This window comes from Tetranychus urticae, chromosome 2, assembly GCF_039701765.1.
Source record: "Tetranychus urticae isolate SD_2017Ah chromosome 2, NJAU_TeUrti_SD_1.0, whole genome shotgun sequence".
NCBI classification, from domain to species: Eukaryota; Metazoa; Arthropoda; class Arachnida; order Trombidiformes; family Tetranychidae; genus Tetranychus; species Tetranychus urticae.
Window position 1 is genome coordinate 15456330 of NC_142959.1, and position 16768 is coordinate 15473097.

The 16768-nt window shown below is 37.3% G+C and overlaps 1 protein-coding gene across 4 annotated transcripts; it reads left to right on the plus strand.

Annotated features, from left to right (window-relative positions):
- The first annotated feature begins 98 nt into the window (after positions 1–98).
- Positions 99–16216, plus strand: spen (spen family transcriptional repressor split ends). Of its 4 annotated transcripts, XM_089267140.1 has the most exons (6): positions 181–884; positions 1543–2452; positions 2615–2659; positions 2750–15258; positions 15584–15742; positions 15983–16216. In XM_089267140.1, exons 1-6 carry the CDS (start codon positions 351–353, stop codon positions 16109–16111), a joined length of 14286 nt encoding a protein of 4761 aa, XP_089123266.1. In that variant the 5' UTR covers positions 181–350; the 3' UTR covers positions 16112–16216. The 4 variants fall into 4 exon arrangements, with proteins under 4 accessions (XP_089123265.1, XP_089123263.1, XP_089123266.1 ...); XM_089267139.1 differs by having other exon boundaries at positions 99–884; positions 2615–15258; XM_089267138.1 differs by having other exon boundaries at positions 197–884; positions 1543–2659.
- The last annotated feature ends 552 nt before the right edge of the window (positions 16217–16768 follow it).

Here is a 16768-nt window from a genome sequence, read left to right on the forward strand (position 1 = left end):
AAACAAGTCCAAACACACATTTACTGTTTTTAATGTAATTCTTGCTCACCAGGTGCCACAGTAGTACAATAAAAGTGTGCAATTTAAGGTTAAATGACACACTTTATCTCTGTCAACGGACCAATGAGAAGATAATCAATATTATTCTCTTTGTTCAGTTTTAGTTAGTTTGGGCAACTCAAGCTTGTCGCAAAGTAAAGGAAAACCAGAAAACCAACTAAAACAACATACAGCAAAAAATAATGTTGAAACCTTAAGCTAAATAATAAGAAAACTATGTCCTTAGCTTGTATCTTTTTTTTAATAGTAATCAATTACGTTATTTAATTTTTTTTTCTCTGCTTGTGTAAATGGTTCGTGAGACTCGACATCTGCAGATCGGCAATTTGCCGGATAATATCTCGGAATCTAAAATTGTGGACCATTTTAGCAGATATGGAACAGTACAACGTGTAAAGATATTGAGTGGAAAATGTGATAATTTAAGTGCAACCGTATCTTTCATTGATATCCGAGCAGCCTCCAAAGCCCATAATTCGGAAAATAGATTGGAGAACAGAAATTTGTGGACAAAATATTATGAGCCACCTTTTTCTTCGTCAACAACAACCACATCATCTACCATTGTTCAACAGCAGCAACCCTTGCCTACACCAGGATCTGATTCTTCAGCAACATTTAAGGATGATCGTCCACTTGGTATTTGTATAAGAAATTTGCCCATCAGATCCACAGATTCTAGTTTAAAAGATGGATTATTCCATGAATATAAGAAACACGGTAAAGTAATTGGTGTAAAGGTGACCGGCCAAGGAACTGATCGGGTTGCTGTTGTTTCATTTAAGAAAGCAGAAGATGTCGAGAAAGCTTTAGAGGTCTCAAAAGTAAGTGTACAGATATTTCATTTCTATTCAATTTATCCTTTCCCATTTCCATTATAGAATTTATTTTCCCTTACATTTGCACTTCTATTGCTTTTCCTGGCTCTCTTTTTCCAGTCTCTAGTTTAGTCTCTGTTTTCTGTTCCTATTTTTTTTCTTTACTCATTATTATCACTATTTCCATTTATTTATTTATTCTTTTATTAATATTTTCATTATTAGTTAGTATTATTATTTTATTATGTTCATTACTATTATTTTCGTTATTTCCATTATTTTTTCTTGTTGGCTCTTCTTCTATAAACTACTCTATCTCTTTCTTCCTCTTGAGGCAAATGTGTAACCCTCAGAAAGAGAGAAAAAGCGAGGAAAAGAAACAAGTCATTTTGTGCCTTTCTTTTTCATCACTTACTCTTTCCTGGAAGCTTCCCACTCCCTTGCTAACAGCATTGATCGACTTTTCATGCCTGGTTTTTTCTCTTTCTTTTTTCTCTTTATTTCCCTTCTGCCATTTCTTTCGTTCTTCTTTCAACTGCCTTTTTTCCCAACTCTACTATTCTTGATTTTATACAAACAACAATCAACAATTAAACAACCAACCATCCAACCAACCATTCAACAAAATAAAAAAAAACAACAAACACACACACGCACTTCATAGAACAAATTATTCTTCGGATGCAAGATTGAAGTTACACCTCATGAAGGGTTGGATGCTGAAGATAATGATTTTCGTCCATTGGAAGCTGAATTAGATGAATATCATCCAAAAGCTACGAGAACTTTATTTGTTGGTAATTTAGAGAAAGATATAACCACACAAGAATTACGATCTCATTTTGAAATTTTCGGTGAAATCATTGAGATAGATATTAAAAAACAAGGAACCTCAACCTACGCTTTCATCCAGTATTCCGATATATCTAGTGTAGTTAAGGGTATGCGGAAACTGGATGGTGAAAACCTTGGTGCCAATCGGATTAAATTGGGCTTTGGTAAATCAATGCCCACCAATTGTGTCTGGCTTCATGGTATTTCAGAATCTACATCAGATAAATGTTTGTTTCGTCAATGTTCACGCTTTGGCACCGTTGTTTCATTAACAGTGGATAGGGAAAGGGGAAAGTGTCTTGTATGTTATGAATCAGTTGAATCTGCTTCTAATGCAGTCACTGATCTGAAGGGTCGCCTATTTAATGGTAGACGTCTTCAGGTTGATTTTGCATCTCGTGAATGTCAAAAATTATTTTTTGAGAAGTCTTACCTGAGTCAATGGTCAAAGTACCCCGAGTACCCTGATGTCTTAATTCCATTGGATACCAGTGATGTGATTAAAGTTAATAATAAAAAATTATTCTCATCAACTTCCGGTAGTGTTAAATCTAAAACCGGAATAGGTGTTCATGGTGCTAAAGAAACCAGTGCAATTCCATTGAAAACGGTTGATGCAACATCATCCATGATCAACAGAAGTTTAACCGATCCTCGTCGTCAATCTTCAACTGTCCATCATCATTTAAATTCCTTATCCTCTAGTGAGGTTCCCACTTCGTCGACGCCAACATCCACAGGTAATAATAATGTTAATAATAATAATAGTAATAATATTGTTGGTGTTATAAGTGGTAATCATACTTCGTCTGTGACCAATCCATCAATCTCATCATCCGGTCCATCCTCTTTGGAATCAATAAAATCAATTGATGATTATTCTTTATCTACAACTCCAACAGCTACTGGAAATCAAGTCAACACAAGTCACCATTATCCGAATAATCGTAAGAGATTAAGTGAATCATGTGATTTAAATATTACCATTGATACCAATACTCTTCTCACAACCCTTGCAACTCGGGTCTCTTCATCAGATACCTTGGGATCTTCATCTGTAAATAACCAACAACAAGATGTCCATAGTACAACCACTCGAGCTGATGAGCACAATTCCAATGAGGTGTCATCGTCGAGTGATAAAGTTGGTAGCACCATTGATTCAAGTAAACGTAGTTCAATAAGCGCCAGTAATAGTAATAACAACAGCAGTAATTCCTCTCGGTCATTTGAATCAAGTGGCCTCAATCTGCCAGATAATGGTACAACAACCAACACTTGCTTTAATTTTCCCCTCTCACTACCTTTACCTGAGTTTGCAACATCTCTCAGATCATCCAATAAATCATCTCATCATCACTCAAATTCCTCATCACATAGAAATTTATCTACCTCGAGCTCTTCTCTCGCTTATCAATCTTCTCAGTCTCAACCACCGCTTTCATCACTATCATCCTCGTCTTTTTCAACTCAGTCAAAAGATTCCTCTCAACTACCACAAGTGCCCCACAGTTCTCCCAAAGGGAACTCTATTATGTCTCCATTGAGCAACTTATCACCAATTAGTATTCAAGTGCCAAAACGACTTCGTGCTAAAAGCACCGAGTCTAAAACAGATTGTAATGTAACTGCTCCTACAACCACAACCTCCCAAACCTCCAACTCCTCATCAACTACCACTACAACAACGGCATCATCTTTATCCTCGTCTTTATCATTGTTACCTTCATCAACTTTAGTACCTTCTGCATCTGGTGATACAACGTTTAACAACCAAATTGATAAATTATATTGTAACACTAATACCTCTTCAAGTACAAAGTCAAATAACATTATTAATAATGATAATGTTAAAGATAAAGATAATATCCTCCTCTCGGGTAGTGGGTCAGCCGATACAACGGAAAGTTTGACCCTGTCGACAACGGGAAATGGCAGTAAATTAGCTTTAAGATCGCCAGGGTTAACATCACCGACCAAGATGTCAATTGAAGATCGGATTAAGGCTTTAGATGAGAAATACATTCCATGGAGAGTTGGAGCTGGAACAGGATCTGGTTCTTTAAGTTCAGTTACTGGTAAAGGGTCTGATGGTGCTTCTTCAAGTGGGTTATCATCAACCCCTACAGTGGACTACAGTAAATACAACATTATAAAGAAAAGTCATGTTAATCTGTCTTCGTCTCTTAATTCACAACGAATCGAGCCTTCAGATATTGTTCGTTCTCTTCTTTCTAAGTCAAGTATTTTTGATCAAGATTCTAAAAGATTGGAGCATATTAATGAAAAATATGAACCAAAAGAGACGACATCAACAGTATCTTTTTCTAGTGTTGGAGAAGCGAGTGGTTCCTCTTTGAAACCAGCCTTTCGAACCAAAGCAGCCGCCAAAGAGTTTTCAACATCTCTCGACGAAAAGTCATCTTCATCATCTTTATCGAGTTCAACTGTTGAATCAAAGCTTCACCATTATCAATCAACATCGTCTTATTTGCATGACTCCAAAGCTCACCATCACCATCCATCGTCACTGTTTACGCGTAAACTTTCTGAACCAGGGAAACTTAGCTCGATTGATAAGTCAAAATCAGGAAACTGTACACCAAGCACTCCAAATACTCCGCAATCTGCTCCAGCTCGGTGTAATTCATTCTCACCCTTTTCAACCTCAATCACATCATTGTCGTCATTATCTACAACAATAACAACAATAACAACAACGACGGCAACAACAACTGGAGCCTCAACCGCCTCTTCATTGACCTGCTCAAATCTTCCGCCAACCTCCTCTCGTCTTGGCTCAATCTCATCATCAGGCTCATCCTTGACTGCGTCGGCGGTATCCTCATTATCATCCTCAGGATCCTCACCATCCGTTGCTCCTAATCTTCTTAATAGGGCATCATCCTGTTCAACCAGTAATTTATCTGGTTTATCAACTGTTTCATCTAGTACGGTTAAAAAGGATAATATCGGGTTAAATAATGTTTCAAGTAGCAGTAGGAATGATGCACGTCGATTATCAGCCTCATCTGATCTCCGACAAGGTAACAGTAAAAAAGACAATACAATTGGATCAAACCAAAGAAAAGATTTGCTCAGTGGGAGCTCATCCACATCAAACTCAACCAGTTACACATCATCATATGTTAATAATTTGTCTCATCATGAATCAACTAGCTCAATACCTAAACGGTCAAATCAAATTCATCATTCATCTTCTCTTTCTTCTTCATCTTCCACATCGATATTTGGTCCAAATGTGAAATCTCTTAGTAGAAATGATCTCAAAAAGACAACAGAAACATTGTCCAGTGCAACTTACAATCGTCACTCTTCCAGTGATGATGTAGACCAAGATTCTGACAATCATTTAACCTCCTCTGGAGGTACCAATATCAGTCATGAGCCTGGTAATGTTGCACGTAAAGGTGATAAAACTAAGTCACATTCAAAAGAAGACAAAAGTGATTCAAAAGAATCTATTAATATAGGTTCATCATTTCTTGCATCTTCTTCATCATCATCCAATACCAATAATAGTTTACATTTTCCAAAGAAACATGATAAAGAAAGGAAAAGTTCACATAACAATAGTGGAAATGATGGTATAAATATTGGTTTGAGCAAGTTAAATGACAAATCTCGAGCTAGTGGAGACATTCCTGGCAATAACAATAACAAATCTGGTAAAGAGGAGAAAAAGATGTTCAAAAAAGAAGGTAAAATACACAAGGGAACCGATTCATCTATTAATAAAGAAAGGGTTAAATTAAAGTCGCAATCATCATCATCATCTTCATCTACTTCAGGGAATCTGCAACATCAAGATAAACGAAGTTGTTTTGAAGGTAAAGAAAAATCTAAAGAGAAGAGTGGATTCAAGAAAGAGAAGGATAAAAATCGAGAAAAGAATGGTAAAGGAGGAGAAAAGGAGGGAAAGGTATCAAAAGACAGAGAAAAGGACAGAGAAAAGAAGACTCAAGAGGAAAGAGATCGTGAAATGGCTGAGAGGGAAGAGAAGAAGCAGCTTGCCCGTTATCGATCGGAAATGAAAAAACTGGGAATAACAGATGATGAACCAATTTACTTTTCAATGTATGATAAAGTGAAAGCTCGATCAAGTCACAATCAAAGTTTGAAAGAGGCCAATAAAGATATGGATGCGATGAGGTCAAAGTTTGATGTGCTTAAGCAGAGTCGAGCTAAAAAAGAGGATCGAGGTTCACGTAATACTGACTCAGACTCAGATGATTCTGATTCTGATGAGGGAGGAGCTGGAAGTGGTGCTGATAGATCTGGAATGGAAATAATCCGTCAACGAAGAGCATCATCGGCAGCTGCATCAACAACTCCATTAACAACAAGCACAACGACACCTTCATCGTCATCTTTACCAACTCCATCATTACCTGCAACTGCTTCAACAACAACAACAACAACAACTACATCATCATCAGTAACAGCGTCCTCTTCCTCTTCCTCATCCTTGAACCGTTTAAAATCTAAATCAAATTCTGGTGCTAAAAAGAGAAAATTAATCATTGAAAGTTCTCCTTCATCATCAGATAATGATGATGATATGGAGGATGATGGTCCATCTGGTATTAATGCAACCTTAATTGCTGGTAATTCCTCGAGTAGTTCAAAGGTGGCAAAGAAGGCCAAGAAAAGTGTCCCTCCTAAACCACTTGACTCTGATTCTGATTCTGAATTTGGATTTGAAGCTTTATTAGCTTCTGCCATGAAAAACTCTGCTCACTCATCATCCACCTCCAAGAAAACCAAAGACCTAATTTACTCAAGTGATAGTGATGATGAAATCTCAATGACTTCACCACGTTATAATAAGCCTAAGCCTTCACATAAATTAACAGAGGATAGTTCAGACGAAGAGATCACAACCAAACCCAAGATACCAAAGAAATTCAAGAAGGAAAATAGTAATGGTTCTACTCATTCTAACAATAAACACAAAAAGTCAAGTAAAGATGGTTCAGTTGAGGTTAAAGTGAAAGAAGAGAAAATGGATGATCGTCCTGAGAGACATGAGAATGAAGATAATGAATCAACAAGCAAAAGTTTAATGTCATCGAAAGATGATAAAAAAGAAGGGCCCATTGCTGCAACATCATCATCGTCTTCCAACCATCCATTGTCTACATCTTCATCTAAATGGTCATCTCTATCATCGAGTCATCATCATCATAAAAGTGATAATTCATCCAGTAAGGATAAAAGTGATGATAAGATAGCGAAAAAGAAATTAAAACTATCTAAAGAAAAGGAAAAAGATCGAGGTGATAGAGAAGATGAGAAACATTCAACATCGATCTCAAAGGTTCGCTCAGAGGATAGAGACAATGATGGGCCAACATCTATCAAACGAAGTAAGGAAGATAAAAAGTTGAAGGAAAGATCCAAAGAAAATAAAGATGGCCATTTGGAAAAGGTTAAAGAGAAGAGTCATGAGAAGAAGAGTCATGATAAAAATCATGACAAACATGATAAGGTACATGATAAACTTCATGATGCAGTGTTGACTAAATCGGATAAAGATGTTGACAACAAATTAACAACTGGACCAGTAACATCGTTTGGTAACCACGAGAAGAATGTTAGTGATAAAATTGAGAAACGACGACTTCAATCAATGTCCAGTGGACTTGGTGATGATTTTGATGAAAGCAAAGAGAAGAGTAAAAAGAAAAAGAAAAAGGTAAAAAGTGTTAAATCAAAGGATAAGGATAAACGACACAAAGAACGTAGTTGCAGTGAATCATCATCTCGTGAAAAGTCTTCAGCCAAATTTGAAAATGATTACAAATTGGAATCTGATGCTGACCTTAGGTCAGATGCATCTGATTTTGAGCAGAGTCTCCAAAGGATAGAGAAAATTGTTAGTCAAGCGGATTGTGAACCTGAACCACCATCTCGGGTAACAGTGTTGAAATGTGGTCCTGAAAATAGTGATAAATTAACAGTTTCAACTGTTTGTGCCACCTCATCATCTATTTGGGATAATCATTCAATCAGCTCAATTAAATCAACTGCATCCAAACATGAGGATCATGTGTCTACCAAATCTCTGTCTCACAATTTGGATCGTTTAAGTGATCACTCTTTAAGTGGAAGTGTATTAAGTGAAAAATCAAATAAGCCCAATAAAAAATGGCTTAAAGAAGTGAATGCCAATAATAACAGTGGAAATATTTTGACATCAACATCAATGGAATCATCATTGCATGGGAAGGAGGGTAAAGAAGTCAGTGAGAGTCACCATTCACATCATCATCATTACCATCATGGTAAAGATGGTCTTACCATGGAAACAACTGGATTAGGAGTAATAAGCGGAGGTAAGAAGAAAGAAAAAGATAATAAGGTTAAATCTAGTTCTAGCAATAATAATGAGGAAAGAAAGAAGTCTAAAAAGATGAAAGATCGAGATCGATTGTCATCTTCATCTTTATCAACTTCAAGTCATAATGAGAAGGAGGCTAATAAAGAGAAAGAAAAGGAAATTGGTGGACATAGGAAGTCAACATTTATTGGAGAAGAAAAGAGATTTGAAAAAGATAGGATGATGGAAAAAGAAACAATGAGAGAGAAAATATTGAGTGAAACCAAGGTGAAACTGGAATTATCATCATCGTCATCATCTTCTTCTTCATCATCATCATCAGCAGCTCCAACAACAACAACTACTACAGCAGCAGCAACAGAAACAACAACAACATCAACTTCAACTTCAACAACAACTACAACTACATCAGTGACTGTTGTTGAGGGTAAAACGCATAATGAAAAACCGGTTATGAAAGAAGAAAAGAAAGATGATGAACACAAAGTTGTTGGTTCAGTGAAACGAGTCAAGAGCCCATCTCCATTGAAAAAGTTATCCAATGTTGGTTCTATCAGTGATTTAATGGTGGAGAAGAAAGGTGCACCAGGATTGGGTGAAACTGGTGAACCTGTTAAAGATAAATATCAACATCAGCGACTTTCTTCTTTGACTAATGAAGAAGATGATCTTGAGACAAGAGAACAGGCTCGTCTTCTTGAGAAAGCCATCTATAACAGTCATTCATCAGAAGAGAACAGTGTTGATGATTTTACTAGTCTACATTCAACTCACAATTCAAGCTCTTCAGGTTTGAAGGTAGCCTCTGGTCCGTCTGCTTTATCTAAAGAAGAGAAGATAATTAGGGAGAGAAGGTTTGAAGAAGAGGCAGCCATTGAAACTCAAAGGTTGGTAGAAGAGTTGAAGGCAGATGAAAGCTGGAATCATTTCAAAGAACCTAAAGGACTTTTCGATGAACTTATCGTTCCCTGTTCTAAAAAAGATGATGAACTTTCTAAACCTGTTATGGAAGATGAACGACGAATCCTCGAATCTAACATATTTGGTGCCATTCCAAGTGGTCCTGAGAGTAAGGTAACATTTCCACACCATCTTCATCATCCATCCATTCTTAACGTTGATCCCTTCAAGGTTGACGATGTTAAAGAATGTGAAATTGATGATCAGCGAAAGATTGAAGATGACCTCGCTGTATCAGCTCTTCTTCAAGAGATGAATGTTGAATCTATTCCTGAACTTACCAAAGAACCAGAACAGTACATTGAACGTATTGCTTCACCAACTGAACCCGAAATTGACATGGCTTACATGGTTGCCGATGAAGATGCACCACTTCAAATTGCCGAAGAATCAGATGATAGTTCGATTGCTAAATTGGACGATCAAACTGAAAATAATGCAGCCATTAATAGCATCAGTTCATCAATAGTCAACTTCAAAGACAACAACACAAGTAGCAGTAGTATTGATAATAACATTAGTGGGATCAGTACGAGCTCATTTACCTCATTACCATCAACTGGAGCCAGTTCACTCAATAGCTCAAGCAAACCTATTGCTTCTAGTCCCATTCATGGCTCTGCTACAAGTCAATGTAAAGAAGAAAAAGAAAGCATCAAAAATGTCGAAACTGGAAAGTTCTTGCCATCAACACTTTCATCTTCCTCACCTTCATCATCATCATCATTCTCATCTTCCTCTTCATCCTCATCACTTTCAGAGGGTGAACACACAGATAATCATAACCAGAGGAAAATTGCCGATGATCTTGCTGATACTGTTGTTGATTTACCATCAACAACAACAACAACTACAACAACTTGTTCTGTAAATTCTGTCACAACTTGTTCTGCTTCTACTGGAACCTCCATCTTGGAAAATGAGATTATGAAAGAAGAAAAGAAATACTCTGAAGATGAAAAAAGTTTATCATCCGCATCATTATCATCATCAATTGTAAAAACAACCTCAGCTCAACCAATTTTAACAACATTACCATCGACAACAGTAAACACCATCTTGTCATCAACATCAACATCATTAACAACAATAACAACAGTAACTCCAACTTTACCCACCACCATTCCAACAGCAGCACCAACGCCACCATCAACTACATTATCAATATCATCATCTTCCTCGTCATCAATTGTATCCAGAAGAAGAAGCTCCTCCAAATCGGAAGACAAGAATATAGAGTCAACTCTGTGCTCTGAAAAGAAGGAAGATGATGTTTCTGGTATCATTGGTAAAGAAAGTCCTATTAAAGAGTCTATCAGTCCTTTGGTTGATACAAATAGGCAAGAAGAGAGGCGACCAAGTGAAACATCATTATCTTCCAATTTATACTTGGATTCAAGTCATATTGATTTGAATGCCAGTGAAAATGATGGTTGCTTCGATGATGGTGAAGAAGGTAATGAGAAATTGATCATTGATGAAACACCTTTAGTTGATAAAATACCATCAACATCGGATTCACCATTTCACCATAGTGAAACTGGAGAATCATTTTTGGGTAAAACTGAGGATGATTCACAAGATGTATCTGAAAGTAAAACTGATCATCGTCAAATCAGCCAAGAGGATGATTTCAGTCTGGTTGGTGTAAATGATGATGATAGCTGTAGTCGACCTGTTTTTGATGAGCCAGCTTCTGATGATAGTATGGACAACAATGAAAGCAAAGCTAAATTTATCAGTGAAAATATAATTGATTCTCTTCTCTCTGATGATAATCAAAAGAAACAACAACCTGATACAGGCTCAGATAGTTCAGAAAAGACTGAATTGTTTGATGACGATTCACCATCAGTTAATGAGATTGATAGTAAAAGAGAATCATTGGAGGAAGGAGACAATGAAGATAATACGTCAACATCTATGGTTGAGAAGGAATTTATTCTTGAAAGGAATAAAAAGTGTTCAGAATCAATCGATTTGGATAACCTTGACTCGAAAACGAGCACCAGTTTGAATGACTTTAAATCATCTAAACAAGATGTTGACTCGGAAAATGATGCTGCATCTGAAACTGAATCATTTGTATTCAGTGTGTCAAAAGCAAAGTTGCAAATGAAGAGAGAATCAGGTTCAAGCTTGCCAAACATAAAGATTGATTTGGCCAAAGAGTTATCTTGTAAATCTGAAGAGGAAAGTAAAGATGATCCAAGAGATGATAACAGTCGATTGGATGATGATGATGAACGAGGTAAAGGGAGTCTTGAAAGACCCAGAAGAGGGAGGCGAGCCAAGACTCGTAAATATTCAGAATCATCGTTGCAGTTACCTCGCTATGAATCTGGTTGTTCCGATTCTCATACTGGTGAACCAGGCAGGAAAGGTAAATCTCCCGTCTCTGAGCGACCAAAGAGACATGTTCGTGGCTCTTATTATGGGTCAGAATTTAATTCCGATGATCAACATTGTGCTGACAATGAATCTGCTTACTTGTCTGATGATGAGCCAAGCATTTATTTCAATAAACATCCATTGAATGATCAACACATTCATGATACCAGTTCTCAAGACAAGTCTGATACTCGTAAGAAGAGAGGAAGAAGGAAAAAGGTTTCTGGTAATGAAGGCCCGTCTAAATCATACGAAGTTGACATTCCATCCAAACACAATAAGGAAAGAATCTTTCTTTCCTTATCGACAGTTTCTTCGTCCGAGAAACAATCAACCGTTTCTAATGAACCTCGAAAATCATTGTCACCCTACGATGTTTTCGAGTTCAGAGATTCAGATGAAGAAGGACCACCGCCTCTTGAATCTATGCATTCCTCATCCAATGCATCTAAAATTATTGATCACAAAGCACAATATCAACCGCAAGCTCAATCATCTCACCATCAACACAATCATCACGCTCAAGCTCAAAGTTCATCCATTTCTTCTGTATCAAATGTAATTCAATCAGCATCAGTATCCAGTCACCAGTATCAAAATCAACATTCACATCACCATTCAACTCATTCATCACATTCATCTTCATTATCCAGTTCATCACACCACGTTAATGAACTTAGTGAGAAAAAGACTGAAGAAACAAACAAGAATGACCACAGTAATGACACAACAAGCGGTAAAGAGTACGTTACTGAACTCAGTCAACATGGGAAACTTTCAATCACAATTCGTTTGCATTCTAAAGAAGGTCAAGACGGTAAAGAAGGTTCAAGCACTGCCGAGGTTGTTAAGACAAGTAAAGCTCTCCTACCTGACGATGATAAAAGTAAAGATGATAAAGATGAAACTACTAACACTAGTGTCTCTAGTGTCAATGAAAATAGCAGCTCAGCTATAATAAATAAAACAACATTGACAAACTTGACATCAAATGCACAATCAACACCAGTGATTACCTCATCTTCATCCTCTGTTGCAACTGATGCATCAGCTTCAACATTGTCTGGTGCTGCTGTTAAACCAACTCGTAAATCTGCTCGGTTAATGTCTCAAGCTAACAAGACTACTGTCGATGAAATTATTGAAGATGTTGTGAAAGGCGTTGGCTCATACAGATTAGATTTAAGTAAATCATTCAAGAGATCAACTCGTCTGAGCAAGAAAGCTGATGAAATTCATGAGGAAGACGAAGAGTCATTGCCTGATTCTAAAATGGATTCTATAGACAGTGAAGGTAAAGGTGATTCCAAGAACGCTATTCGTACTCTTCGTATTACCAGATCTCTTGCTAAAGGAGGCACCAGCTCAACAACATCTACATCACAGGCTGTTGATTCAGAAACAACTGGTTCTACCAGTTCATGCAAGGATCTAATCATCGAAAATAGTCAGAAACGTCCAACATTACCTGTTCTCAAGGTTGAACTACCAAAAATGCCATCATTTGGAAGAATAATTGAAAGAAAGTCTGACTCATCAACATCATCATCTCAATTTAACGATCAACAACTTAAACAGCAATCTTCAACACCATCAACGTCAACAACGTCAATATTGTCTGCTAACGTTTCAATTCAGCAAATTCACCAAACTCAGCCACAGATTCAACAGCAAATTCAACAGTCTCAACCTCTTATTCATAACCAACCACAGTCACAACCACAACCTCAGTCTCAAACTCAGCCGCAATTACAGCCACAGCCACAATTACAAGCTCAACCACAGTTGCAATCTCAGTCCCATCCTCAACCTCAATCTCAACCTCAGTCACAACCACAACTGCAGATACAGACACAATCTCAGGCTCAAATTCAACCAAAGATACAAATTCAGTCTGGACCTCAACCCCAACAAGTAGCATCTACTACTTTAACTACACCGTTGACTGTTGCTGTTGCTGATGAGTCTAAATCATCTCTCGCCAAAATTAATGAAATTAAAACTGAAACTCAACCAACAGTTCATCTTGATGAGCGAGTACAGCACCAAGACAAACAACCTAAACCCACTATTGCAGCACCTCTTGTGTCTCCCAAAGTCACTGTTGCAGATAATGTTGAAGTACAGAGAGTTCCGTTTAGTAAAATTTTGGATCGTAAAATTGAATCACAATCATTATCTAATCCATCTAATGACGACCAACAACAAAAGAAACCTCCTCAACCAGTTTCACAACCTTCTATCCCAGTGTCTCTTGACAATGGTGATTTACCTAAAATGCCACCTCTTGGTAAAATTGTTGAAAGAAAAACTGATTCAATTCCAACTCCAGTGACATCGCCTTTTCCTAATGAACAAAAAGCACCACATCAGCAACAACAATCCTGCTCATCTGCATCGTCATTGTTACCCACTAACATTTCAACCGTGCATAATGTTGAATTGCCAAAAGTACCGTTTGGTAAAATAAAAGACAGAAAAATTGAATCGCCAAATGCGGCTTATCTTGCTGAACAACAACACCACCTTCACCAACAACAGCAACAACAGCATCTTTTATTACAGCAACAACAACAACACCAACAACACCAACAAAAGCAGCAACAGCTCCAGAACCAATACCAACAATCTCAACAACAATTACAATCGCAACTTCACCACCAACAGAAACAGCCGTTAGTACCAACAAATGCTACAATTCAACAACTTCAGCATGCACAACAAAAGCAACAACCTACAGTATCGGTTCAATCCGCACTGTCTGTTAATGTATCGTCTACTCCTAATGTTGAATTGCCTAAAGTTCCATTCGGTAAAATTCATGACAGAAAAACAAATCCAACTCCACCATCTTATCTCAATGATCAACAACACCAACAGCTGTTGTTACAACATCAACAGCATCAACAACATCAACAACAACAGCACCAACAACAGCAACAGCATCAAGCACAGCAACATCACCAACATCATCATCATCAACAACATCCACACCATCCACATCATCAACAGCAAATTCACAATCAGCATGCACACCATCAACCACAACAATCCACAACTCCAACATCAATGATTCCCACCAATGTTTCTATTCAACATCAACACCCTCAACAGAAACAACAGCCTTCTCCAACATCTGCCTCATCAACGCTTTCTCCTAACGTTCCAATGTCAGATAATGTTGACATGATGTACATTCCATCTTCAATGCCGCCAGTTATGCGCAATCTTTCCTCAGCATCATCACCTTCTCCTGGTCCTTATCTTCGTCCATCCAGTCAACCTCCACCAATGATCGTACCCTCTCATCTTTCCCTCCATCCAAACGCATACCTTCAACACCAACAAATGATGTACGGCCATCCACATTATTCACAAATGCATCCAGGAATGCGAGCGCAACACGAAGCTCAAGCCAGAGCCGTTGCCGCCATGGGTTTACCACCAAGATTCCCGTATCCACCGGGATTCCCATTGCCTCTTATTGCTGATGAAAAGCCTCTTCCACCTCCAATGCCTTATGGGCCACCTCCTGCCCATGCAATGTCCCAACCAACTTCAATACATCCACAAACACCGCCACATGCAAGCCAAGTTCCACCTCAAGGTTACTCTTTACTATTAGAACGATATCCCGTTCTGTGGCAAGGATTATTAGCACTTAAAAATGACCAAGCAGCAGTTCAAATGCACTTTGTTTCTGGCAATCACAGAGTAGCTCAATCATCATTACCTCAAGTAATGGGTGAAGGTGGTACTCCACCAGTTCGAATTGCCCAGCGAATGAGGCTTGAGCAATCACAATTAGAAGTTGTTGCTCGTAAAATGCAGGTATGTAATGCTCTATTCTACCCTTTGTTTCTCCTTCTTTTCTACCTGAAATAATCTTGTTTCCATAGATAATAATACATGAAAGAAATAATGACTCTTCATAATAGCTTTGAAAGCATAGAAAAGCAAAGTAAAAAGACACTCCTTTACCAGAAAACTATAGAGAGAGAGAAACCATTTTTTCCTCTTGGTTCTCTCGTATGCAATCTTTTGCGCCTTTTATTTTTAGTCTTTCTATTCATTTACCAATTTCATTCAATTTCCTCACTCATATTCCTATTTTTTTCATTCTTATTTCTAATTCTCATTTCTCATTCTTTCTCAGATGCAAGATGAACATGCCATTCTTTTAGCTTTACCCACTGGTCGTGATCACATGGACATTCTTCTCCAATCAAATAACTTACGAAATGGTTTCATAAATTACCTTCAAAGTAAACAAGCAGCAGGCATAGTCAACTCAAATGCTCCAGGATCTCAGCAGGTACAGTATTTGTTCATCTCAAGCTTCTCATATTCTTCCTTTTCTTCATCTTCATCTTTTTTATCCCCTTTTTTCTTGTTCTTCTGCTTCTACTTCTACTTCCTCCTCTTTTGCCTCTTCTTGTTCTTCTTCTTTCACTTCAAATTTTGTTCCATCTTCTTCTTCTTCTATCGTCTCTATTCGTTCTATTTCTGCTTGTTTTTCATCTCACCATTTTTTTCTTCTCTTTTTCTCTTTTAGGCTGCTTATGTTATCCATATATTCCCTTCATGCGACTTTTCAAATGAAAATCTAGCCCGGATTGCACCAGATCTGTTTCATAGCATTGCGGAGATTGCTCATCTTCTTATTATAATTGCTACCGTGTAAAATATTTCTACCATCATAAAAGATGATAAAGATGAATTTATTGATGAGGATACAAAACAAAAAATTCAGTGTACAAATAATAAAAATAACAAATTAATCTCACAATTTTTTGATTTAATTATTTTATTTGTTGATTTCCTTTCTTTATTATATATATAGATAAATAACTGTGTGTGTATATATATTTATAAATATCATTCAAGTTGTAGTGATTAAAGTGAATAAATATTTTTAATTAACAAACAAAAAAACCAAAGTTTTTTGGTTTTGGAAAAGGTTTTTGGAAAAGAGATTTTATATATTTTGTTGGGAAATGGAAGAAACGAAGAAAAAAAAGAGCCAAAAGAAGCAAAAAGATTATGATGAAGGGAAAGAGAAAAGGGAGTGAATAAGTGATCATAAAACTAAAGGGTGTCTTTAGATTTATGATCACTTACTCACTCCTGGTTTCCAGGCCAACAGTCAAGCTTTCTTCATGCCATAAGCAGAGAAAAGAAGCAAATTGAAGCAATTTATACCATTGAGCGCCATCTCTTTGCCTCATCAAGAACCTCCAATAAAATGATTGAAAAATGGTGATAAAGACGTTTGTTTGTAGAGCAGCTTTTAACGCGCCGATTCGATCTTCCCTCCTTTATATTGGCTCCATCTATTGGT

Coding starts and splice junctions, on each gene's coding strand:
- spen (XM_089267137.1), top strand. CDS start 351: ATGGTTCGTGAGACTCGACATCTGCAGATCGGCAATTTGCCGGATAAT. Junction 885..1,542: donor AAGCTTTAGAGGTCTCAAAA/GTAAGTGTACAG, acceptor CGCACTTCATAG/AACAAATTATTCTTCGGATG. Junction 15,743..15,982: donor ATGCTCCAGGATCTCAGCAG/GTACAGTATTTG, acceptor TTTCTCTTTTAG/GCTGCTTATGTTATCCATAT.